Source organism: Rhea pennata, chromosome 1 (genome assembly GCF_028389875.1).
Source record: "Rhea pennata isolate bPtePen1 chromosome 1, bPtePen1.pri, whole genome shotgun sequence".
Taxonomy (NCBI): Eukaryota; Metazoa; Chordata; class Aves; order Rheiformes; family Rheidae; genus Rhea; species Rhea pennata.
Genome location: NC_084663.1, coordinates 215,725,021 through 215,750,260, shown reverse-complemented (window position 1 = coordinate 215,750,260; position 25,240 = coordinate 215,725,021). Strand labels below are relative to the sequence as shown.

At 45.2% G+C, this 25,240-nt stretch overlaps 1 protein-coding gene across 1 annotated transcript in view; it reads right to left on the bottom strand.

Annotated features, from left to right (window-relative positions):
• Window positions 1-25,240, bottom strand: part of CLPB (ClpB family mitochondrial disaggregase) — a 95,168-nt gene that overhangs the window by 59,554 nt on the left and 10,374 nt on the right. The window contains exons 4-5 of the mRNA XM_062586826.1: window positions 13,957-14,043; window positions 680-783 (exon numbers count right to left, since the gene is read on the bottom strand). Of these exons, the coding sequence (XP_062442810.1) occupies window positions 680-783; window positions 13,957-14,043 (191 nt within the window). The remainder of the gene's footprint in view (window positions 1-679; window positions 784-13,956; window positions 14,044-25,240) is intronic.

Genomic DNA, 25,240 nt, shown 5'->3' with positions numbered 1-25,240 from the left:
CACTCAGCTGGAGACAAGGTCTCTGGAACACTTGAGTGAGGAAGGTAAAAACCAGTGACATTTTAGCAGGGTCAAGTCAGCCTCAACATCCCAGCAACAGGGATAATACTGTGATAAGATTTCAACCTGAGATGACCAGTCAAGAAAAATCTTAAGACCAAATGACACTGCAGAAAAATTCCCCATTTCTATGTAAAGACTTCCTGAGATGAAAGCTAGCATTAATGCTTGGCCAAAACCCAGCAACAATTATTTGCAACCAGTTCACATATCTTTCAGCTTTATTTCAATTGGGTAAGTCTTCCTTCATTTTGTATCCATTTATAAGACCTAGAGTAAGGCTACTGGTATAATACAGCTACCTTGAACTCTTCTCCTTCGAATGCATTTGGGTCAGTGGGATGATGTGCTTATCTACAACTTCGTATTATGTTCTGGCTGTATAAAAACAAGTTATCTCTAGGACACTGAAGGATTGCTTCTCATAAACATCTACCTAATGATTCCTCTTTTCTCTAGACATAACACCCACTCATGTATCATCAGTTACTCTGCATTTATATGGGAACTGAAGCTAGTTCTAAAAAAAAGGGGGGGTCAAATTTCCATTTCAAAGCCAGAAAACAAAATTTTGGGACCTCAAAAGCAAATGTAGATCCCTGCAAATGAACAATATTACCTTCTAAAGAATGGAGGCCTTTTTCCTTGGCAGTCTCGTACACGCTGCTGAATTCATCTCCAAGGTTTGGATCAGCATCAGCTGCAAGCAGGATCTTCACCACACTGTTATAGGTTATAAAAAAAAAAAAGGCAGAGGTAGAACATGAGTGAACAGAGCCCTTCAGAGATTGAGAGGGAATAGTGTTCAGAGAGCCCTCCTCAAACATTCACAGCTAGCAAACTTAAAGCAACAACCTTAATTAGACTTAACAAATGAAACAACACCAGCATATTCTGAAAACAATTAGAAGTGGGAAGCACCTGAGGCAGGAGTGACACTGTAGAGCCATGTGCTGCGAGAAACACAGCCCTATCAAGAAGACCTGTGCAGACCATGCTCATGGTGTGAGTTATATTTTAAGTCCAGTACAGGAAACGGTTATGCATAACTTTGTAAGTCTGGTTCAGTGGTGGAAATTGTTCCCAACCGCAGTAAATGCCACATCCTGGCTAGCAGGCTATCTGTGCCCCAGCAGAAAGGCAGATTCTTATAGCACCCTTCAGGTTCAGGGAAGCAAAACTAATTTGCGTTATTACTTGTGCTTTTGGAATGCAATCATTACAGACCTAAGTCTCCTTTAATAAAGGTGCCACCCCCCCAAAACCAGTATATAGCCTTTCAGTATGAAGCATGACAAAAGGTAGGGAGCCTGGTAGGGGCCTATCCATTCCCATGGTTCTTGCCATACAATTTATAGCTTTCATTGAGTGGTATCCTCTACACTGGGACAGCCAACGGAAGCCACCCTTGAAAAGGCATCTTTTGGATGCTTGGCAGACACAAGAAACAGCTAGTCCTTCTTAGCTTCTTTCTGCCCTCACAAGAGGAAGAACTGACTTTAGCATTTCAAAAATACATTTCAATTACATGAATTATATAGGAATCTGAAAGAAAAGCATTTGACTACTGCATACAGCTTAGTCAAAGCTCTGACTCTGAGAACCAGACAATTCATATGAAATCACCACCACAGACACCTTGACCATCAGCAATCCAACCTAGCAGCTTCCAGGACTTCTGAAAGAGATTTAACCTCCGAGTTTCTGGAGAGCTTCCCAATTGTTTTATGCTGCAGTTGCAGTGCCCACTGGAGAGACAGATCTTCCTAAGGCAGACAAGCATGGCAACACAGGCAGGATATCCTGCACTACAACTACCCTACACTTTGGAACTGAGGCTTTCAATCTCCAGATTTGTCATGTTATCAACACAGCACTGCAGGACAAATTAGCAGAAGACAGACAGGCCAGGGAATTTTGGTGTGGAAGTCTTCTGTCTGTTTCTGAAACCAAACAATCATCAGAAAAGTATTAGATTTCTTATCACCTCTGAAAGCAGCTTGAAGTCAGTTAATTTTTAATTTTTTTTTCTAGGGTTCAAGCTTTCCATGACAACTAGACAGTAACACATTACTTAATATTCATCACTGGTGACAAGGCTCATGAGCTGACAGCAGTTCTCTGCAATGCGCACCATGGACTGACTGACATGTATCTGCAGGCTGTGTCTTGTCAAGTCAGATTCAGAATTTAACTTAAGTTCCTCTCCCATTTATCCCCAAAATGAATTAGTAGAATAAAAGGTGGTTATTTTATTCTTTGAATAAGGTACAATAGAGACACACTCCTTACTGGCATGGGTACGCTCTTCACTGTAGAAAGTTACATCTAGTGGAAAAAACACAAACTTGGAAGTCAAGATATCCCCCCCCCAATCTCTTATGTAATCACACAGAGTTCATTTATATCCATTTTTCAACAATGCTCTTAGTTCTAAAATATTAGGTTGGCATGTGCTAGATCTTATTCTTAAAACAGTGACTATTAACTACAGTCCTGCACCGTTTCAAGTATAGTGATAAGCACGTGAAGCTTCTGAAGATTTTCTCAAATGCTTTGAGCTGTGCACCCATGATCAAAATTTTCTGATGGTTTAGGACTAGCACAAAGGGACAGGATTCATCTCACCTACTTTTGCACATCAGCAATGTAGATTTCCATCTGCTGATCAGCCTGGCTCTCGCTTCATTCAGCTGACACTAGGAAGCTGAGGTTTCCTACCCACTACATACTCCAGCTGAGGGTAAGCAGCACAGACAGGACGGCCTGCCTGAAGTGAGACCCAGGGAAACAGCTGTTTTGCTTCATAGTGGGGCTCCAGGTCCATCAGAGCCAGCTGCAGTTTACGAATTCAGGGTGTGACTAGCATACCTGGAGCTCACCACACTTGGGACGAAGACGACAGTCCCTGAGACGGACAATGGGAAGCTACTGCAAAAGCACCTGAGGTAGGTTTGCAAAGATCACAGCCTGCCTTCAACAGAGGAAACCAGAGGGCAAAAAGTGCTATGAGATCTCACTGGATGCAGTGGAATCTAATTCACATAGTGTATTAAGTGCCTCAGTTTTCATACTCAGGATACGAAGCCGCAGACATCGCCATTCAGAGATACACTAGTTCTCTAACACTTGGATCCCTCCAACTAGTTTTAATTTCCTTTTAGGTCATCTACTAGCTTTGGTCTTGGTACAAGAGTCAGTGAGCGAGATCATCTACTCTGTTCAGTCATGATATAGCATAATTCCAGCTCAATATAACCGTATCTCTCATACTTCATACTCTCAGAAAAGAAAATTTGCTTCAAGGGAAGAAACACCGACAAAGGAATGTCCTTCTCTATGCTCAGAAATCTATACTGCTCTGCTAGGTTGCTCCTAACAGCCACATCAATGAGGACACTTAATGTGGGATCCAGCCCCATGATGAGCCTGTAGGTCCTTCCAGACCACCGTAGGAGCATCCATACAGCATGGAGCAAAACATCTACGCTAGAAGTCCTTCAACACCCTTAGCAAGGGCTTTTCAACATATGCATAGCTCCAGACTCATCTCTATTTCACAACTCCAATGTGCTGCCACATATAAAGGGACATCAGACACCCCGCCTGGCCTTTACCACTGACTTCTATGGCCTCTGAAAAATGGAAAGCAAGTGAGAGGTTTGGCTGCAAATAAAGCCAAATGAGCACAAGCGCATAGCCTTGACAGTGCAGAACAGCTACAGTCAGAGCCTACAAGGCCAGGCCCTCCCACCTCTGGTCACTGGCAGGTACTGGTTGTCTGCCAGCTCTATTCCCCGTGCCTGGCTGGCAGTGCCGAGAGGCATGCTATCCATCCAAGTGTATGAAACAGAAGTAAAAATGCCCAGCAAGGCCTGGGCAAACTCCAGCATGGTTCATAGATCTGAGCATAGTCTCTCTGGAAGATCTAGTATGGGATTCTTCTGGTGATTGCTTGTTTCCCCAGTACTTGGTGTTACTGCAGGCAGCCCACTAAGCAAGCCAGTTGCATCAAAGATTCTGAAGAGGTAGAATCCCTATGGAAAGCAGCTCGTTCAGGATGTCTGTTGCCCTAGGGGATGTTTGTTGATGATCTCCACGCTCCTCAAAATGGGAGGCCAAACAGAATGCACCTGACGGGTGCCCCTAAAAGCAACGAAACTTGAGGTTTCCACCGGCACGCCCTTCTCGTACCCCGAAGCACATTACAGAGCTGACACAGGATGGATCCTCGGGAACCTAATTTCACAGTTTTCAGACAGTATAAAGACCTCATGATCACTGTGAATCACATTCTCACCCTGCAAAGTCTCAGGTGGAAGATGAGCTACTGAACGGGAAACCATCATTAGTGCAATCTGCCTCAATTAACCCTTTGGTTATCCTACCCCAGTAGCTGACTCAGTAGCACCAGTTACTGTAATTCTTGCATCAGGGCTTCCAGCGCCGCATCTCTTGGGGCTCCATCTAATTCTGCTGGGCCTTTCTGATCTTTCAAGTCCTTAGCAGTACAGGTTCTCATATGGTTCAAACCCTCCTTCCTGGAGCCTCTCCTCATGGCTGTCAACACAGAAGATCCTCTATTCCAGTTTACGGTGACAGGTGATATCTATTCTAAGGTCCATGCCTCTTCCTTATTTTAGGAGAAATGATCCCAAGTTCCAGCATAGGACTTGAATCTGCAACCTTGTGGTCCATGTGTAAGATAACGGGTACTGAACGAGCCACATGATAACAAACAATGACTTGTAATTTCCGTAGTAACTCCATCCATCATCTCTCCTGTTCTCAGTGACTACACTTAAAACTAATGTTCTTCCCAGGCACTTTATCAGATATCACCTTCATCTGCTTTCAGCAACTCTGGAAGCCTTCTCCTCATTCACGGCATATACCTGGCATATACCTCTCCGGGCAACGGCATTCTATGAGAAGTTTAACGGAGTGCCACATACAACAGATGTAAGGTGGTCTAAACGTGAAAGCAGGAGGTTATGATGTCAGAACTGCTCGGCTCTGTCTATTAACGACCCCATGCACCATTCCCCCCTTATCTGTAAAGCGCAGATAAGAAACATTTCCGTAGTTCTTAAGATGGCTGGGAAGCCCAAGTTTAATAAGCACTGATATCATCTCTTACTGGTAGTCTAGCCTCAGTGCTAAAACTTACTGTTCCTAAACCTTGGCCCCGATGACAGCTCTTTTTTCACGCTCTATGATCCAGTTTTGTAAACAGGAAGTGAATGGATTTACTGGTCTAATAATAATGTGTTGTACATCCAACCTTTCTATCCAATCATCTTTCAATCTAACCTCCTGCTTTTGGGACAGGCAGTCCCCTCTGGGCACTTCTGAACCAGCTAGCCGTTCCTGGAATCACAGATATTGATTGTACCTATCCAATTTGCAGGTAATGGGACATTAAAGCAAATTAGCCTTTAGGAAAGGTAACAGCACCATGACAAAATAGAATAACTGTGTTCATCAGCGCAAAGCATATGAATGTCACTGGAATAAGCAAGGGATTCACAAAAATTGGTGACAGTCACAAAGCATGGTCTAGCAATGCAGTCCCTGGATTTTTTTATAAAGGTGAGTAAAAACCTCAGTTTTCTCAGGGAGAACAGGTATAACTACTTCCCAATTTATAAGGCAATTGGGGAGTTAATTAAAGAAGCTATATGAAGCACAGTGAGGTTCCAGTGAAGATGCTATAGAAGGCAGAAGAACTCTTTCTCTTCTGCAGTAGCTCAGCTATTAGTTATTAATTATATTAAATAATTATTTATTAACAACCAATAGCCGAGTTATTGCAAAAGAGGAAGAACAGAATGGACTGGGTTTTAAATGGAGGGGCCTCTGGCCAATATACCTCATCTTTTCTTCTACGTGTCATCAGGTGTGGAGCAGAACAACACTCCGCACCAGACACCTAGCAAGAGAGAGATGCTAGCGGCAGTTTTGAGTTGCTCTAGGAAGGCAGGCCGCCCTCCATAACTCACCTGTGCTCAGCAGCCTCAACAAGCTGAGTTTTAATTTGCTGATCAAGTTTTCATTAGATTAGAGGCAGAGCCTATTCATCAGCGCGAATATACATTTAAATTGACCCTGGTGATGACTCAGAGGGCAATGCTTAACTGAAGCTCACTGGGCAGTTGAATCGATTGGAGAAAGTGCTTTCTGCTTTTAATGGCTGGACCAACATATTGTTAAATAAATACATACATACATACAATGCAGGGGGTGGGGAAATCAATGATGGGATAGCTGGATAGGACTGGGGCTGCGTCAGAGGAGGCACTGTGCCTGGACCAACACACCGGCAGCTGGGGTTGGTGAACCACGAAGGCCAGTGGTCTCCGTGACCGTGAGTCACCAGCACAATGCAAAAGCTCGGGGGCGTTTTGATATGCGGCTGCCTCAAGCCGTGGCTGAAGCTGCAGGTCCGGCCTGGACAAAGAGGATCCCCTGTGTCGTTATATCTTAACTCTCTGTAAAACTCAGCGGGGGCAGTGGGGCCTGGGGGGAGCTGCTGTTTACATTCCAGCCCCTGTTCTCTCCCTTCCCATCCGAGGAGATCTGGACGCGGATGTGCCCCCTCCCGGGAACACGCTCTGCCTACCTGCAGCACAGAAAGCAGGGCAGCCGCAGCATTCCCTCGCTCCGCAGTAGCTTAGCATTGTCCCAGGTGGAAACGATCATCCCCCGAAAGGGGACAAAAGGACCGATCTGAGCAGCTGCGGCCGTGCACGTGCCCTCAGCCAGCAGTGAAAGAGGCTTAGAAGAACTCATGCTACCTGTGTGCTGTGGGCAAGAAAATGTGCACACAACCATTTGCTGTGGCTCAGTGAGGCACCGTGACCTGCTAAACTGACAATATTTAATTGTGTCTGGGCTCTACAATACTCGATGTAGTTTATCACCGGAAAGAGGGGAGTGAGGAATGAGAGCTGCTGTTATTTCAGCTGTTACTGTCCCAGCACCCTGTCACATCTGGCACCTGACTTTGCAGCTGGGTTAGAGATGCCAAGCTTAACAAAAACCACAGGGTTTACTTGGAGAAATCCCAGACAGGGGTGCTGCTGAGGCAGTAAAAGGAGCAGGGTGTTCACGTGGAGAATAGGTGCAGTCACTCTGCCCTCGGGAGGGTACAAGGCAGAGATGGCCGAGCGGACACTGTTCCTCCAACACCGCTGTGGCAGAGACACCTGGAAAGGGCTGCATTCAAAGACAGTGCCCCAGTTCAGAGGATCAAGCTCCTGCAATGTGCTGTCATTACAGCGGAAAACCAGGTTCAGCTCAGCTCTCTGACAGACACTACGGGCCATGTGCTTCTACAGGCACCCAGGTATTTAGCCAGCTCTGCTGTGGACCGCACTGAATTAGTTGCCTGAAGTGAAAGAGGTGGAAAATTGATATGAAACAGATCTATGTACCTAATATAGGTAAACAGACTGCACCAGTTAATCGTATCATTGCCTATAGACAGAAAAGAGCTCCAGATATGTCATGCTTCACTGTAAGTCTTAGAATAAACCCACTAAAATATTACTATGCATGATGCACTTATTACCTATATAAAACATCCATATAGCACCTTCAGTGTACCAAGTCTGAGTACACACAGAAGAGGCACACGTCCCACCACCAAGAGCCAGCAAACTCTGCCAGGCCAGATCCAGGGCCTCCTGCTGACTCCTTGCTTTCTGCAGGGGAGGAGGTGGGGCAGGCTGCAGGAGAAAGCGGGGGACAGAAGGGATAGGACCGTAGCGGGCCAAGCACTGTCAGTTCCAGTTCCAGGTGAATGCCTCTGACCCTCAGCTCTTTTGATCTACGAAGAAAGACAGAAAAGGAAAAGGGAACTGAGGCACAGAGAGGAATCACTTGTCCCTGGCCATCCCAGCAGGAAGGCACTGAAAAGGAAAGGTGAGGAAAGAGATCCAGACCTGAAGTTGGAGGGAGAAAGAGAAGGGATGTGCAAGAAGTCAATGCTGTGAAAAGAACGCAGAAGAGAGGAGATGAGGGGAAGGCTGTGAACAGCTAAGAGGGGAATCAGGGCCTAAAGCCCCTGATGAAGGAAGACGACATAGGTGTAGGAGGTCAAGGTAGAAGCTTGTACCATGAATTGAATGAACATGCAGGACCCATTTAAAAGCACATGAAGGGGTTGACCAGGATGTGTCACATGAGAAAGGAATGATTTGCCAGCACACAGCATTAGGGTTGTCCCTTTTTGCTTTAAGAGAATACAAAGGAATCCCTACAGAACAGCAACCATGGAAGAGGGGGGGAAGGGGAGAAGCTTCCAAGAGAAAGCATCGGTAATAAATACAGAAACGCTTTTCAGGTAGAGCTGGATTTTTTCTTGTTTTTCCCCTGCTTGCCCTGCACTAAGATACCACCCAGCTGCTCAAGGCGTTTAGGGCAAGAGCAAAGGGCTCGTTTATGTGCAAAACAAGATGGATATGTAAAAAGGAGGGAGGAGGATGTACTGTCGCTATGTTTCAGTAATGAGGAAAAAAAGAAACTAGAAAGAAGAGGATTGAGGGTGTTAACCTGAGCAAACTTATCTAAAGCAAGCGAGCCATATGCCTGTCACTCCCACACATGTCTCTGCCCTAACAACAGCCAGTGGGGCACAGACCTTGCGGTGACACAGAGACCCAGCTGCTCGCAAGTTATTTTTGTTTATGTTTTCTCTACATCTACAAAATGTGGGTATTACTACTGGTTATAAACCAACATCTAGCTATGCAGAGGCCTGAAGCGGCCTGACAAGGTCGTCTATTTGAGCACGCACAGGTTCTCCTCCCCATCATATGAGTTACAACTTCGTAAGCCTTAAAATCATTCTTTGACACCTCCAACCGGACCGGTGCAGACTGGCTGCATCAGTTATAACGAATGGAAGCAAAACAGAAGTGTGCCTGTTTTATAACTACCCAGAAACTTTAAGCTTTAAACTTTTAATTGAGGTTTAAAGTTCCCACACCGCTCTGTGCCTTAGCTTCCCCTTCTGTCAAATCAATCCGAATAATGGTTGTCTGCCTCCTCAGGGGCTGAAAGGATGACTCACTACTTCACTCTCACTTCAATTCTGCTGAAACAACGAAAAACAGGGCAACTGCATGCAGCAAAGAACGGCACGACTTAGCAGCAGCAGCGTCCACAACTGCTTCAGCTGGCTACTCGCAGATGACAGCAGAGCAGAAAACACAGCAGCACGGATCCGGCATGGCCTGCGCAACCCCGTCAGAGGCTCTGAGCATGGGCTGTTACTAGCCCAGATGACGCCACTACCTCTTCGCTGCTACTGCAGAGCAGTGTGCTCATGTCCCACCGGCTAAGCACGCTGGAGCCTGAGCCCAAGCGCATTTATGAGCTGCGAGTTTTACCCAGTCTATACGTCACTACGGTTTAAGTGCACGGGAAGGTCTGACCTGTTTTGGTCTTGTTTATCAGAGCTTTGTTTCTTTTAACAAAGACACAAAGCCCACAAAGCTCCCAGTAAGTATTTAATACTTACTACTTAACTACTATAAATATGTTAAATATGCAAAACTAGCAGGTTCAGCCAAGGGAAAGAAGCCTCTAGCAGTATTTTTCACATAGACTACAAATTCTCTGTTTTAAAACTGTCATCTTTCCAAGAGAATTAAGAAAGCACTTTAAAATAGGTCTTGAAATTCAGAGGACTGATAGTCTTCCACAAAGAATGAAGAGAAAACAGACTAGAAAGGAGTCACTCCAACCTAAAATTTAAACTCTCTGTGTGTGCGTGTGTGTGTGCACACGCATGCATGCACTCACTCTTCAGGCCTTGACCAAAATTGCATACTGCATAAAAGTAACAGTTCCATGTTGTTATGCTCAGAACCAAAACTAGAATCATTACCTCATCAGGTATGCAAAAGCTGGTCCAGCAATGGAAATTACAGTGGAAAACTTTCCTTTGGCTGTGTAATTGTGTCACAAATGATCTGTTTCTAGCCCATGACCCTGTTAACAATCTGTATTATCACACAGTCTAGGAATTTGGACCCGGGACCCTCCATCACATGTACGAAAAAAAAGAAAAAAAAATGAATCCATCCAGTCTTCAGAAAAGGTCCGTGACAAGGAACAAGCTCATTGAAAGAACTTTTTTTTTTTTTTTAAAAAAAAAAAAAAGAACACAGTTCTTCTGACAGTATTTTTATATCATCTATATTACCTTAATTGTATGTTTCTAAAACACACACACTAAAAAGAGACACTAGACTGAAGTATTCGGGCATGTACCATTATTTTTATAATTGGTATTACAGGAATGTTTGCAGGCTCAAATTATAACTTGCATTATGTGCTGGGACTCTGGGTATTTACACAGCAAAAAAGAGCCCCAGCCGCACACAAAGCCAGACACAGCACACAAGGGAAACTACAAAAAAGAACTGACTCGAGAGAGCCACGGAGCAGAGACTGGAACGGAACCCATGTGTCCAGGCAGCTCGAGCCCTCCCCACGAGACCACACAGCCTACTCCTCAGGAGAAATGTCCACCTCTGCTATGAAAAGTGCTGTTAAGGTTGGCTCAGTCCAAGCCTGGATGTCAGCACCGAAGCCATAATCTCCTGATGCCGAGACAGGAAATGATTCCAACTTGGTACTGCGGAGGCATTAAAACGCAGGACTATGCCCCATAGTTATTATTATTCCCAGTATCACCCGTGTCACATCCTGCCACGCTGCATTCCCTGCTTTTCTCAAGTGAGTAACGCAAGCTAGCCAGGACTGAGGGCTGCAAGAGCTAAGCTGGAATCACACTGCATGCTGCATTTCAGCGCTTTGGCACGGGGCTGTCTGCAGAAAAGCATCCAGCTAGGAGTAGAGATGATCTCTGCCTGCAGAAGAGTGATCTTCTGGAGCACAGGCTGCAGGAATGGATGGGAAAGGAACTCCACAGTGACTGAGAGATGCCAGAGCTAACAACTCCTCTCCCAGTTCACAGGACACAATGAGGCTAAATTCACCCACTTCAGCAGAGCTTGTGATTCCATGAGAAAGGCTCAGCTTCTGCATGATGTCCCATACACACAAGCCAGGATGCTGCTCCTTCCCAGCTATGCTTTTGGCACTAGTCTCCCCTTTCAAACCTATTAGTAAGAACACACCAGCAACACTCCTCAATGCCTTGCAATGATTTGGATACAACACATTTTTAAGAGGAAGAAAATGATCTTTGCTGTGTTGAAAAAAGGAAAGAAAGACCCAAAACTTCCCCGCTGGCACATGGGATTTCATCTTGTAGCTGATAGCAATTGACAGAAATCATTAATGCAATATAGCTGAAATCAAATTAAACATATGGACTCTAGCTGCCTAATTGGAAGAGTGAGGGCTGTGAAAATTGGGAAACATTACAAAACTAAATGACAGGTCACAGGAATCTCCAGCAACACAGCAGACTTGAAAACACAGTTCTACTCAGCTTTGAAAAAAAAAAAAAAAAAAAAGAATTTTGGGGCTGCAGGTTTATTTTTTCTTAGTGATTCTAACCTGAAAACACTCATTCCAGTTGCCAATGTCACAGCCTCCTTGCATCTCAAGGCCACGCTGGGTTACTTGTTGAGGTATCAACGTTAAAAAAAAGTGATCACAGAGCAATCACCTTAAACAAAATCAAATGGCCGTGTATGTGTCACAAGCTAATAATACACAGTTGGTTGCATCTTCATCGTGTCTCTGAGCCACTTGTTACCATTTCTTCTGATGGTCAAGCCAGAGAAAGACCCAGCTCACCTTCTCCAGACACCTGTTTACTGACGGGCTAAGAACCAAAGGTCATAAAAATCTGTAATCTACAAAATCAGTTACTGTGGCCAGACAAATCCATTTTAGATGATCACTTTTTACAGCAGGACCATGCTTTAAAAAAGGAATTGTGCATCCTACTGGAATAAATATCATGAAATACAGCTACTACATATCTACATAGCAAGTGAAATCCTATTGCCAATATTTATGCATTGGATCAGCTAAGTACAAACACATAGTTGCCAACGCTGAGTGAAGTAAGCCATATTTAGACTAATTCATAATCTAATGTATGCTAAAGGATTGCAGTAGATCCAGAAAACCAGCAGGCACTCTGCATTTGGAAGGAAAGATCTAAGTATTTAGAATTCTACAGGCAAACCCATGTTATTGAGTCAAAGTCATCAGCTTCCCATGGTCTGTTTTCTCCACTTCCACATCCAACCAAGCACACAATGCCCAGTTCTTTTGGATTCAGGTTAAAAAGGTCACTCAGAAGACTACATCTGTGAGCAAATGATTTGTAGGGAATTTCAAACACTTTGTGTGTCATGTTCCAGCTCAATACATTTGCCAAGCCATTACTGAAACTTCACTGTGGACTTTCCGAAGCTGGAAACAGTATGGAGGGCCAAAGCCACGTCTGGCATAATCCTAGTGTTATGCAGTAGAGTTGTAACACCAGGAATAAGTTAGGCTTGCATTTATGTTTGCCTCCATGAAGTATCTAATTACTCTTTCACTATATTGTCAGAGACAAGTTCTATCAAACTTCAGATATTCAAGGACTTCTAAAATTTCAATTAAAATCAACATTCATCTTAAATGTGGGAAAAGTAAACATTATTTTTTCAACACAGCCAAAAGTTTTCTGAGCTTTCTTGCCAGATACCCAAATAAGACATACATTTGCTGTTGCTGTGCAAGTCTATATTAAGGGACCAGCTACGGTGCTGAACGCATTTTACTGCCTAGATTTTTTCATTAGCATTTCTACCTGATTTTAGGCCTGATTTTAGGTAATTATTGTACCATGAACAGCCTTTCTCCTCGTCTCCTCTTAGCTTTTGCAACTCGTGAAACCCTGTTCTGGTCCACCAGTCACTTGGAATGGTCAACAGTCGTCACACTCCATTGCTGACCATTGTCCACTGGCAAAGGTGGGAGGCTCCAAAACCCGTCCTTCTGCGGACAGGCAAACAGCAGGGCCCGTTGCTGCTTGGACATCAAAGTTAAACAAACAGTCCCAAGCTCCCGCCTCTATGCCCATCTTAAGGAGATCCCCGAGGAGGTCACGACTTTCAGCTTGTCATAGCACACATCAAAGTTTGCACCACACACGAACTCAGCACATGGATTCGAATCGTGTCGCCCGAGAGCGGATATTCAGCTTTTGTGGCTTGCTTTAATCCTGTGTTTTCCCAAGTAATTAGGCTTTTTTGCTTATGAACTTGTGACTAAGTAAAGCATCCCTGAGAGGTTGTAACATCAAAGCTCATTCTCCCGTCTGTCCCACGTTTTCTAAAATTGGATTTCTCTTTCTTTTTTCCTTAAATAAAAAAACTAATTGAATTTAGTTGTAGACTGAATATATTTAAGAGTGCCTTTAAAAGGTTACAAGAAGCCACAGTGACCATCATGGGAACTAAGGAGGGAGGGCACAGCATTCAGCGTTTTTGGTTCAAAAAGGCCTAGCATGAAAGGCCCAGCAATGGCCCCACAAGCTAGGAGGGACACAGCAGCTCTGACAGGAGCTATTTGAGACTCTGGCTGAGTTTCTCATGTAAGACTACCTGCCACAGTAACATCCCAAGGTTACAGACTCACCAGATTGCAAAATCTGAGTGCTACTATGGAATTGCGTTGTCAGTTCGACAGTTACCTCTCCGAGGTTGCAGAGCAGCTTACCTCAGTATGTAACACAACGTACTAGGCAAACGCAGAAAGAAAAGCTCCCTTGGGTTTAGCCCGAGAACACACCCCGATCTAACTCAGATGCTGTGGAAACTCTCTATGGAGTTCAATGTAACTTACCAAAAGGGGAGTATCTACGAGGGATCCTACCCACTATGGTGACAGTCAGTGCTGAGACAAACATACCTGGCATTTCTGTTGATAGCTGCCACCATGAGAGCAGTCCAGCCAAGCCTGTGCCTCGCATTCACATCTGTGCCTTCCAGCAATAACCTAGACAGAAGACAGACTGGTTCAGGAAGAAGGCAGATAGACAAGCAGCCCAAGCAGACTGGGGATAATACCACAAGGCAAATCCTTTTTCTTCAAGGATACTTGTTCCAGTGCAGCCTAGAGGACTCAGCACTGAAAATCGCTGCAATACAATTTCTCATCAGCTATCAAAATGAACAAAAAAGTATAAACAAAACAAACCCAAACCTGTAAGAGGCATCAAATCATCCTTGGTGCTGTTTCTGCAAAACATTCTCAGGTTTTACACCATTCCCCTAATCCCTCCCTGGCATCTTTTAGTAACTTTGCTCCTAACTTATCTTCTGCTGGCTTTTTTAAAAATTATTATTCAGATGCTAATGCACCAGAAGGCGGTATCCTCTAATCTGGTAGCAACAGCACTGTTACTCTTATCACCAGATTCCAAGCAGTACCCTTAAAAAGTACTTTTTCTTAAGGCCAGACAAACTTACCAATCCTCTCTCTTTCATGACCATCCATGGGATTCAATTACCTCTTCGAGCCTTACCTGCCTGAAGGTTAGGAGTCTGGTCTACCATAGCTGTCTATGCTCCCACTCTGCAGCTAATGGCAAGAGAGAGATCCCCACAGAGGCTAATACAGCTCATTGAGAGAAGTGCCAGACTCACACGGCATGAAATTACAGTCAGGAAGTGCCACTTTCTCTGTTGACCGCAAGGAAGGAGGGACTAATTCAGACTTTACGCCCAACTTTCAGAGCTCTCGAGTTAAATGAGATGAGACGAAGCCTGACCCCAAGACTCCCGAAGTAACGTGCTGCACCTATTGAGCCAGGACAATGTGAGGCAGGGAGGGCTATGAGGGAGTCAGCAGAACGCTCCTTTTTGGCCTTTTTTGGCCTATCCTTCTTCCTTTTCTCAACTGAGGCCTTTCCAGCTCCCTTTCTGGGAAGGGCCATCGCTCCTTCCTATGGTTGTAACACATATGTACATACATGTACACAGCACATCCTTCCTAAAGTTGTAACAGGGAAAAACTACCATTAAACTCAGTGCTGCGAGAGACACAACTAAAAACAAAAGACAAACTTCACACATGCAAGCACCTGAATCTGTGGATTAAGTATTAAAATAAACTAGATTCACAGATTAGGAAGGCAATTGCAGCTGTACTAGTTCACATGGCCTGAAAAGATCGGACCATTTCTTTACAAACTTAGAGAGGTGTGTGTCTGAATTTAGCCAAGCTTTTCAAATCGATTGCCTTGAGTCTGCTGTGGTAGTAACTATGTTAGACGGTAAATAAAGGGTGCCAAGCTACAATGAGTGAAAAGCAGCTAAAAGAACCATATTCGTCTTCCCGCAGTAAGAATGAATATAAAGGAAAGCATGAACCTAGCAAACATCTACAGTTGTATGCCAGATCTCTGCAAACCTTCTACTGGCTCAAAATTCCTCCCAATGGAGGACTGCGTGGTTTCGCGAAACACAAATCCCAAGGAACAAATATACCCTGCTGATTCTAAAGATATACCTAAGGAGCCATACCAAAGCCTAAGCCTTGGCTCAAACTGTATGACCTGAATATAGTCTGCTGTTTGGTATTTTCACAGCCTCTCAAAAAAAGATCAGTTTGGAGCAGAACATCACATCTCAAGACACATTAAAATTCCACTTCAGGGATGAGAGAAACAAGAAAACACAAGTCCCATGTGTCAAATATTGATGTAACACAGCAGATGGATTATAACAGAATCCAGAAAACCCACTGCCCAGTCGATTCTATAGGATCTAAACTTTATTTAATAACTAAATATTCAAAAGGAGTTTTGAGTCTGAAAAAAAACCCGCAAAACACATTCTGAATATGGCAAGCAGTCCTAGATACGCCCAAGTCATCTGCTAGACAGGATGCCTGTACCAGCTGGTTAGACACCATCTGTAATGGAAGTCCCAGCCAAGCAGCAGTGGAAGCCCCATCCTGGTGCCCGTCACAGTCCCTACAGAGAGATGTGGTGCTCCGAGGGTGAGTCAGGTAAGAAAGCTGTCCTCCATATGTTGAGGTCTTTGGGGCATGCCTCCTCGCCCTGCTAACATGAGAAACGAGCCAGATAGTTGCCAGCCACACCAGGTGCCTAAGAGCGGGTGCTACGCATTCCCAACCAAAAAGGTTGGATACTTCACACCTGCACTTGGCAGAGAAACAAATTTTCCTAGAGAATCCTTATTGGATCCTTGCTACTCACACTTGCCCCATCGCTAACCCCAGACAGCTTTTAGCTGCTGCTTTACCAAGCAGTCCTGCAAACGTCTCTGTGAGGTGCTGCACGTGATCAACCTTGGCTGCCCCAGCGAGAGGCCTTTATGCTTTATCCTCCTGAAACAAACGACAAGAACATGCTTCCAGCTCTGCTGCCTGAAGAATACTCTCAGGCAGTAGATTGCTTAAAAAAACCCATCCATGTACGTACAGCCTCAAAGCCTTCCTGTCCCTGTAGCAGATATAGTTTGGTCTAGATACACAAACGATGGCAGCCTGGCAGCCCGTAGGCAGGACAGATTGCTATCGCTAGCGATCAGCTCCCATCGCAACTGCGCGTGCAGCCTGTGTTTACACTCACAACAGACAGATCTGCAAGTCTGACTCAGATCCACGGCCGCTGCTGGTCGCAGCAACTGTGCGCGCGCGCCTGGAGGAGCGCTGCCTGCAGCAGAAATCCACACCGCTGCTCCATCTGTGCCCTCACGCGCGCTGCTCCTTCGCACGGACACAGGATGCTGCTTCTTCCAACAAAAGCCTGGGGGCTCCCCTGACAGGGAACCGGGAGAGGAACGGGGAAACAAGACACAAAATCTGTTGAGGATTTAAAGAGTCAGCTAAGTAGCTGTTCAGGTGGCCCTACCCCTGGAGGCCTCTAACTTTGGCCTGACAGTTAAAACCTCACAGTCCAATACCTGCCATTTATTAATATCTTTGGAGGGGTATTCAACATAGTTCACTGACTCGACCATGGTATTAATACGATTTAACTATAGAGCCAAAACAAAACTTCCCAGTAGCCTTCCATGAGTCACTGGGTCACTCTGCTACAAAAGTCTGCTTTTGTCCTCATATATTGTGCATTTTATCTTTTGCTCTCTCATGGATTTGAATTGCCGCTAAATGCTTTGACATATGCATCTTCTAACAACACAGACCCTAAGATGGCAACTTTCACTCTAAGCACTTTGGAGCTACTGAAAACTATTTTTCAGTTCCTTGGAAGGTTTTTAACTTTATATATGCTCTGGAAGTGCATATTGAACAATGACTTTTCTCCACTCTTAGATAAAAAATTATGAAACATGATCTCAGTCCCACAGCCACCTCTGCTAAAACCTAGTGAATGCAACAGGAAGGATGGTGGAGTCTCTGCTGCAGGATTTGATTACAGGCTCAGAGCTAAGATATTAGAATTAATCAAGTAATTTTCCATTCAGGAATCTAAATAATCGTAAGCATCTGGAATACCACATTACCAAGCCTAGTGGAGAGAATTACTAGCATCAGATCATGTAGCATAATACACATTGACATTTCATTTAGAAGCAGGATTTTTTTTTAAACCATGGCAAGACGCTCAGCAACTTAACAGATTTTCTAGACAACTGAACTTTATGTTCAGGGTCTTCAAGCCTATCATTAATTTTTTCCCCGTCTGATTTAATGATATGACAATCGATAAAGCGACGACCACTGCTCAGATCCTAGACAGCCAAATGTATTTACCAGCAGGAGTATTTTTTTTTTAATTAAATAAAATCCTCTGATCAATGTTTAGGATGTTTATCCACATTTTAACCAAATAAGATCCAGGACACTCACTCTAACCTACTAAGCAGTTTCTCACGCAGACATAGTTCCATTAGCACCGTTTTCAGTGTTTCCCAAGAGGCAAACTTGTCCTCAGATGCACAGGTACCATAAAGAGTGTGTCACTAAAAGAACGTTGGTGGAATGAAAACATGGTTCTGCTAAAGAGGAGGGAGCTTTTTTCTGTTGTTTGTGTGTGTGTGTGTGAGCATATTTAAAGGATTTCAAAAAACCTCAAGGTTTTAAGGCAGAAAGCTCCAAACAGACTGGATGTGCTGTGGGAACAGATTTGCCTGATAGATTTTTACTGGTCAGAGATCCTGCGCAATGTTGCCTCTGGTGTACAAGGAGAATGACTCCCGGTTCTAGTCTTTGCGAGACATTCCCTCAACGCACCAATCCTTTGCTTTGATGGCAGCAACGCAGGCGTTTCGCAAAATTCAAGATTTCTTTGAAAACAAGAAGAGAATTTGAATGAATCCACGGTCTGCCCAGCCAAACATCCCCAGGTGCTCTGGAATTTGCTGGCAGGGCCTGGGGAGAAAGATACCGCTGCTTTGTGAGCACACGCGATTCTGCTGGGAAGCAGCAGCTCCTAAAGCTTCAATACTTTGATCCACCCAGAGGAGCGAAAGAGCCCAGGCGGGCGGTCGCGGAGCGGCGCCGTGCCTTCTCCCCCCGCTGCCCCCGACAGATGTGCCTCCTATTCATCCCGCTGCCCGGAGTTCTGGGTGACTAACTCAGTGACACGGCGCTCAGAGCCGAGCCTAGAGGGCATGTTTGAGTTTGTGCTCAGCGCCGGGAGCATGCCCAGCTCGCCCTCTTGACAGGTGGAGGAAGAGGAAACTGGAAACTTGAACTTTTGGAACAACAAAAGCTTCTGTTTCTCTTGGTCACTTCAGCGTTTCCCATCGCCCCTTCCCCAATATGTTACTGATTAACGGCAGGGTGGGTGACGCCGTAAGAAGCGCTCACCCTCTTGGGGCTTGTCCTCAGCTTTGCAGAGGAGGGAGGGAGAAAAAGCAACCAAATCCCACAGTATCTCCGAAGATGAAAGCACAACCTCCCTGTTAAATGCCAGAGAAAGGATCTGCCCGTTCAGGAGAACTACTAGGGTCAAGGAGAAGCCTTTGATCTTGCTGCTGCCTCCCCAAAGACAGACGACGTTTGCCTCTGAACCCCTTCACAACCATCTCAGGGCCAATTACACGCTGGGCACAACTATTCTGTGAATATACATGAAGCCACAAATCATGATCCTGAGTGAGCAGAGACAGTTCAACCACCCCAGAGGAAGGGAAAGGAAGAGGAGGATCCTCGTGTTCCTGCTGCGGTTCGGAAGGCAGGTGGGCTGCTCCCCGGCCACAGGAGCCTGGAGGAGACTGCGGCCCCGGACCTGGACAGCGGGAAGGGGCTGCGAGAAGAGGTGAGCAGCCAACAAGAAGCACATGGAAATAAACCCCCGCAGGCCAAAATCAGAGCAGATAAGGGGAACTAAACTCCTGGAAAATTGAGCGGGGTTGTTTAAGGACATAGAAGGTGTGTGAAAACCCATCAGGAAAAGCAGCACAAAGTGATTGCAGAAGAAGCTGATATGAGCACCTGGTAAGATGATGGCCTTCATCCTGCCCCTAACGCTGCCTGTGAGGTCCTCCAGTCCCACCCCCAGATTTTGTTTTCTAAACCAATGGCTTCTTCAGGCTGAAAGCAGAGAAAACTGGGCAGCACACACCCTACCCGTTACTATTAGTTACTGCCTAGGGAATAGTGACAGTCAGGAGTTCAGAAGTACTAGCCTCAACACTAGCTAACGTGTGCTGCGGTTGGCACCACCAGTTCTTCAGAGGAAAAGAAAACGCAGCCGCACCTACGGAGCAGCCACCCGCTGCGGCGTTCCCAGGTCGCTGCAGTGCAGCAGGTTACGCATGGGAAAAAACTACATCATCCTGATACGCTGTCTCTGACAGTGGCCAGTTGCAGATAGCTGGAGGAAGAATAAAAGTAATCACCATTTGTAGAGGGATTTGGGCCTAATATACTAACTTCAAGCAATCAGCAACATGCTGGTTTCTGAGCGTGGGGTGACACCTCAGCTAACACGGTTACCCGACAGGTCTATCCTGTACGAATCTGCACGGTCCCTTTTCTAAACCCACCGAAGTTTTGGACTCTGTAGTATCCAATGGCAGTGAGTTTCACAATTTATTTATATGCTGTGTAAGAAGGCACTTTGCATTTGTTTTAAACCTGCCGCCTGAAGTTTCCCCTGGGTGCGCCTTGACTCCCGCGCTGCGAGGGAGGTGGAATAATTGCGCCTGGTCTTTCACATCACTCGTGGTTGCACAGGCCTCTTCCACACCTGCAAACTCTGCCCCTTCCTGCAAGGCCTCTTCTCCTAAAGCGGACCTGGCCCCTCATCCCCCTCACACGGAAGCCGTCCTGCTTCTCTGAGTCAGCTCCATTACCGGAATGATAAACATGTAAAATAATTGGAATTAATTCCGTGAAAGCGCTGTGATAGCTACCAGATGTATTCCCCAGCAACAGAAGCTGCCATACATCGAGCTACGTCAGATGAGTCAGGATCTGCTTTCAGAGAGCGATTTGGGCACAGTAAAGGGTTTTAAGCTGTCTTGGAAAGAGGCACGAGATCTGTCTCTTGTGGCTTGCTGGTTGGAAGCTGACAGCAAAGAGTCCGGTTTTACGACTCAGCGTGGAGTCGTGGTCAGTCCTGGGAGATTTTATGGTCAAAATGCAACAGTAAGCATGAAAGAAGATCACTACACAAGAAGTGCTAAAACAGAAACTCCTGCAAACACAGTAAGAAATGGAGCAACAGCAAAAGTTACCATTTTATTTCCTGTCTTTCCTTGCCAGTTCCTACTGCCTTATTTGGTAAACCTGCACTCCTGCTGTGTGGTGCTGCCTGATGAAAAGTATCACTTTTCAACTTATCTGACTACCCAGTATGGGAAAGCCCAGTGTGCTTTAAGACTTTTAAGATGATTCATAGCCAACATCATAGCCAACGTGAGGAAATCTGGGCTGTTGTATCTGCTCCAGGTCCCAGAGGCCATGCACCAAATCAAACTCAGTAACCAGTCAAAAACTTCCACTGAAGCAAAGTACTGTATAATTTGCTCCACGCATTATGAGAAAAGATTAAAGGGAACATTTAAAGGAAAAAAAAAATATTTATCTTAAAAAACTCAGGTGTCTGTTAACTCAGATATGTACAAACAAATATAGGCCCAGTGAGAATAAACAGACAGCATAATATAAAGTTTGCAGCAATGTAAATAAATACAATTATAAATAATCTTCCATTACTGTCTCTCCAAAGCTCTCTCATTGCCACTGCTGAAGAGTCTGAAAATTGGGAACATTTCACTGTTTAGACCAGAAGATAAGGTACATGTTTGGCCAGAGGCTTTGTTCCAGTCCAGAGGTAGTCATGCTTCAGTAGCAGTTGACATGACTCCTACATTTACCCTACAAAGCATTTTAGCTTACCTCTAGTTTAAGGCCTCTTGTAAGATCCTCACAGTACTGCTAATTATCCTAAAACAGGAAGACACTCTGACAGGTATGAGATTAGATGTCCTCTCCCTTAAGGGCTTGCATTTTCCTACATGGTTCCTTCCTTTGATCTGACAGTTTCCCAGGTGAAGGCATGACTTTCTGTTTAGAGCTTTGGACAGTGGCTTGGACAGCAGAACTTCAGGTGAATTCCTTGTTTGGGCTTGGAGAGGGCAGAAACAGGACAGCCAGGTCCAGACGGCAAATCTGCCAATGTGGCTGAGCTCCAATAAGCTTTGATGCAACCCCCCTTTGGCAGCTTGTATTCAGCTCCAACTTGGGCTCCAGTTCAGGTAAGGCAATTCCAAAAATCCAACCTCAGACAAAAGTGAGTATTGCTCCAAGCTGGTAACCAAAGCCTGATTTCAGCACAGAAAGTTTTTTCTGCCAAACCTGTGATTTTCACAAGCAGTTTCTAAATGCCTTTACTGTATCCAAATGCAGAATAATGGCTCAAGATGGGAAACAAAGAAAAGGTGCTGCTGAATCCTAACCCAGGATGGAAGAGAACTGAAAGGGAGACAAATGTAATGGCCAGGAGCAGAATTAGTTTCACCTAGAAACAGACTAGTGTGTACAGATCGCTGTGGGCCTGGCAGGTTAGCTCAGCTCCTCCCAGCAATTTAGACATGAAAAGACATAAAAGGAAGAAGAGACAAGGACAGATACCACTCTGATCTAGCTGGGAGGACTGTACAGTTTCTCTCATGTTACATATGCTATACAGCAGAAAGGGCTAACAGCCTTCTAGAAGAAGAGTGGTCTAATTTTTCAGCACATTTCACCACCACACTAGGTACCGAAGAGATTAGAAACCGAAACACCACCATGACTACACGCAGCTCTGTGAGCGCAGCAGCAAACACAGCCTGCGCAGCTCCAGCTCAGCACCCTGCAGCTGACCACAACCTCATTGAATCTCTTCCCTCTGGTGGGGAAAGACACAGATCAAAACAGCATGATAACACATGCCTTGGGGCCAGCGGTATTTTCACAGCAGGGAAACAAGTCTGGTCCTGCCAATGTACATCCCAGGTATGCCATACACTCCAGCACACATCCTAAGTACTTAAATGTGTGTGACAGATCTGAACTGTAAGTATGTCAGGACTGAATACCGGGGAGCAGAGAGCTCACAGGCAGACCTTCACAGCAATCCTTTCCGCAGCAGCGAGTGGAGATGACACGCTCAGCACACAGTTCTCCTACGGCAGTTGACGGGAAGCAGAGGACAACGAGGCCGATAATCCCACAGGGACCACCCTGTTACCACGTTCAGCAGAGCTCCAGCTCCTGTCCTTTGCTGCTGCACTGGGAGCCGTGAATCGCCCCCTGATCTGGCACGGTAGGATGTTCTTACCTTTGGAATTAGGGTCATTTATCAGGGGTAATCCCACAACCCCCAGGAGCCCAGACCAGGCCAAAGCCCATCATGCCACGGAAGGAAATTCTTGCTCAAGAAGCTTTATTGCCTACAGAATGCAGGAGAAGGGACAGAAACAGACTGGGAGGAAGCAGTGCAACAACAAGTCAGAGACTACAAGATGAGGGGCTGGTTCTCCACTGCTTGGCCAGAAGAGAGTGAGCACCATTTGGGACAATCAGTCTGGACTTTCTTAGCCACTTCTGCAACACCCTACCTAAAAATCAGTCTGGTAAGAGGAGAATCAGCTGCAGCAGCTGGCATAGAGCTTCCTGCCATACCACCATGCCTGTCTGGATCCATCTGAGAGAAGGACAGTGGCTGGTCATCTCCAGATCTCATTAACATGCAGATTTGGGTTGCTGCCGGCTGTTATGAATGAGCCTGATAACGGCCATCCGACATACGCACTATGTTTCCATGAGTCACAATCATCCAGTGCTTATTAGAATACTGTTTCATCATATTTATCTGGCTACGAAACTCAGCTCCAAGCCTGCACTTTTGTGGGTGGCTTATTAAGAAACAAAGCTTGAACACAGAGAATCAATATTAATACTGAATATAAACACAAGGGGGATTGAGGCAGTAATTCTTTATGGCTTTGCTTCTTGCTTTCCCTCCAAATACACAGATCAACTGAGGTTGAGGCAAATTAAACTATCCACATTAATTAGGTGTTACCTTCTATACTGCCTAAAAGCATGAAGGACTTGAATGGAATGGCTGGTTTGCTATAGGCTTCAAATGCAATAGTTCCAAAAGTTCGATCTTTCTTGATTCTAATGCAAAAATCGGACTGATTTCTCACATTTAACAATGAGGTAAAGATGTGAAAACCTGTCTAGGAGCAGAGAGGAGACAGAGGGAATGGAAGAACCTATGGTTCATGGGCTGGATCCAGCCTTTGGACATGTGATTCTTCCTCCAATAATGTATGCATTAATATGAGGTTTGACTGATATGTTTGAAAGGCCTATTCATCCTTAACCAAGGAAAAAGCTGCTGGTCAGAATAATAAGTTCCCCTGAACATAAGCCTCCCATTCATTTCTGATAGTCTTCCCAAGCCTATTTGAGAAGCTTATAGTTACCAGCTGAACTAACAAACATTATGTTCTTCTCACCACTTTCCCTGCCTAGCAGCTTAACAGCAAAAAAAGACCCAGGGAAAGCCTTTCAAAATAAGGTGGTCCGTACACTACTTGTGAGCAGGCTCACCTGGCCTACGCCTCAAGCCTGAACTGGAAGTTGTGGAGCCACAAGTATTGTGTATTGAATCTGCCTTGCAACTGGCTTCAGAACCTGCTTCAGAAGGCAACTACCCTACTTCTACTCAGTGTCACGCTAGTGCAGTGACACGGCTTCCAGCCAGCCTGAAGCACAGGCAGACCTTGCTTTCATCTGCTGGCTGCATCTGCTGCGCTGACACAAGCCCTCATTTCAGTTTCTACCGTCAAGTTTTCACTCAGGACTCCCTGGGTCTTTGAGTTGCTAGACAGAAGATCTGGACAGGCCCAGGACACCTTGGCTCCCAAGATCAAATGCATTTAATTTTGCATGGCTGTACCATCTATTTTCCACCTCTGTTCAAGACCTGACCACTGGAAGAAAGCAGTTCGTTTCCCTACAGCCTTATGAAAGATAAACTATTAAGGACAGTACAACCACAACAGTGTCATCCACCTGATCATACACTCAGAAGTATTAATTATACAGCAGCAGCAGGATATCTGTTAATTCTATCTGTTGTTTCAGAGTTCTGTAGCTGTGCTCCATTAACCATTGTCATTACTCCATTTTCTGATCTTCCTACTCAATTGATCTGATTGACCTCAGCTTATTTGAGAAATACGAGGATGAAATGTAATCATGTGGAAAGAAGCAGCAAAGACACTTGCGCTGGAAGATTTACACTGGGTGCTCTGGTTCCTGAGATCTGACCTGTTCTAAACAGCCAGCCTCCAAAAAGCCAGCACCTTCTCTAGCTGGTGAGTCTGATGATACTGCTCCTGCCTCTCCATCCTTCATATCAGTCATACTGTCTCTGCATGTTTAAATTGTGTGTATTTCTCAAGCTCCCACATGCACCCCTGCCCATTACACTAATTCCTATAGGAAAAATTGCTTCGGTATCCACTGTATTGGGTCATCATCACATTTTTCAGAAACACACCCTGAAGAAACAAGAGTACGGCCATCTATGCCTGGGTCTCCACACCTCCCATTCTTTAATAGTTGCTCATTTTAAGAACACACCACCAGTTATCCTTGCTGGCATTCAAATCCTGTGTGGTGGTTCTCAGACTCCCTAATTTGACCATAAGGATGAACCCCTTGGCGCCATCATTCTGTTGGCGTG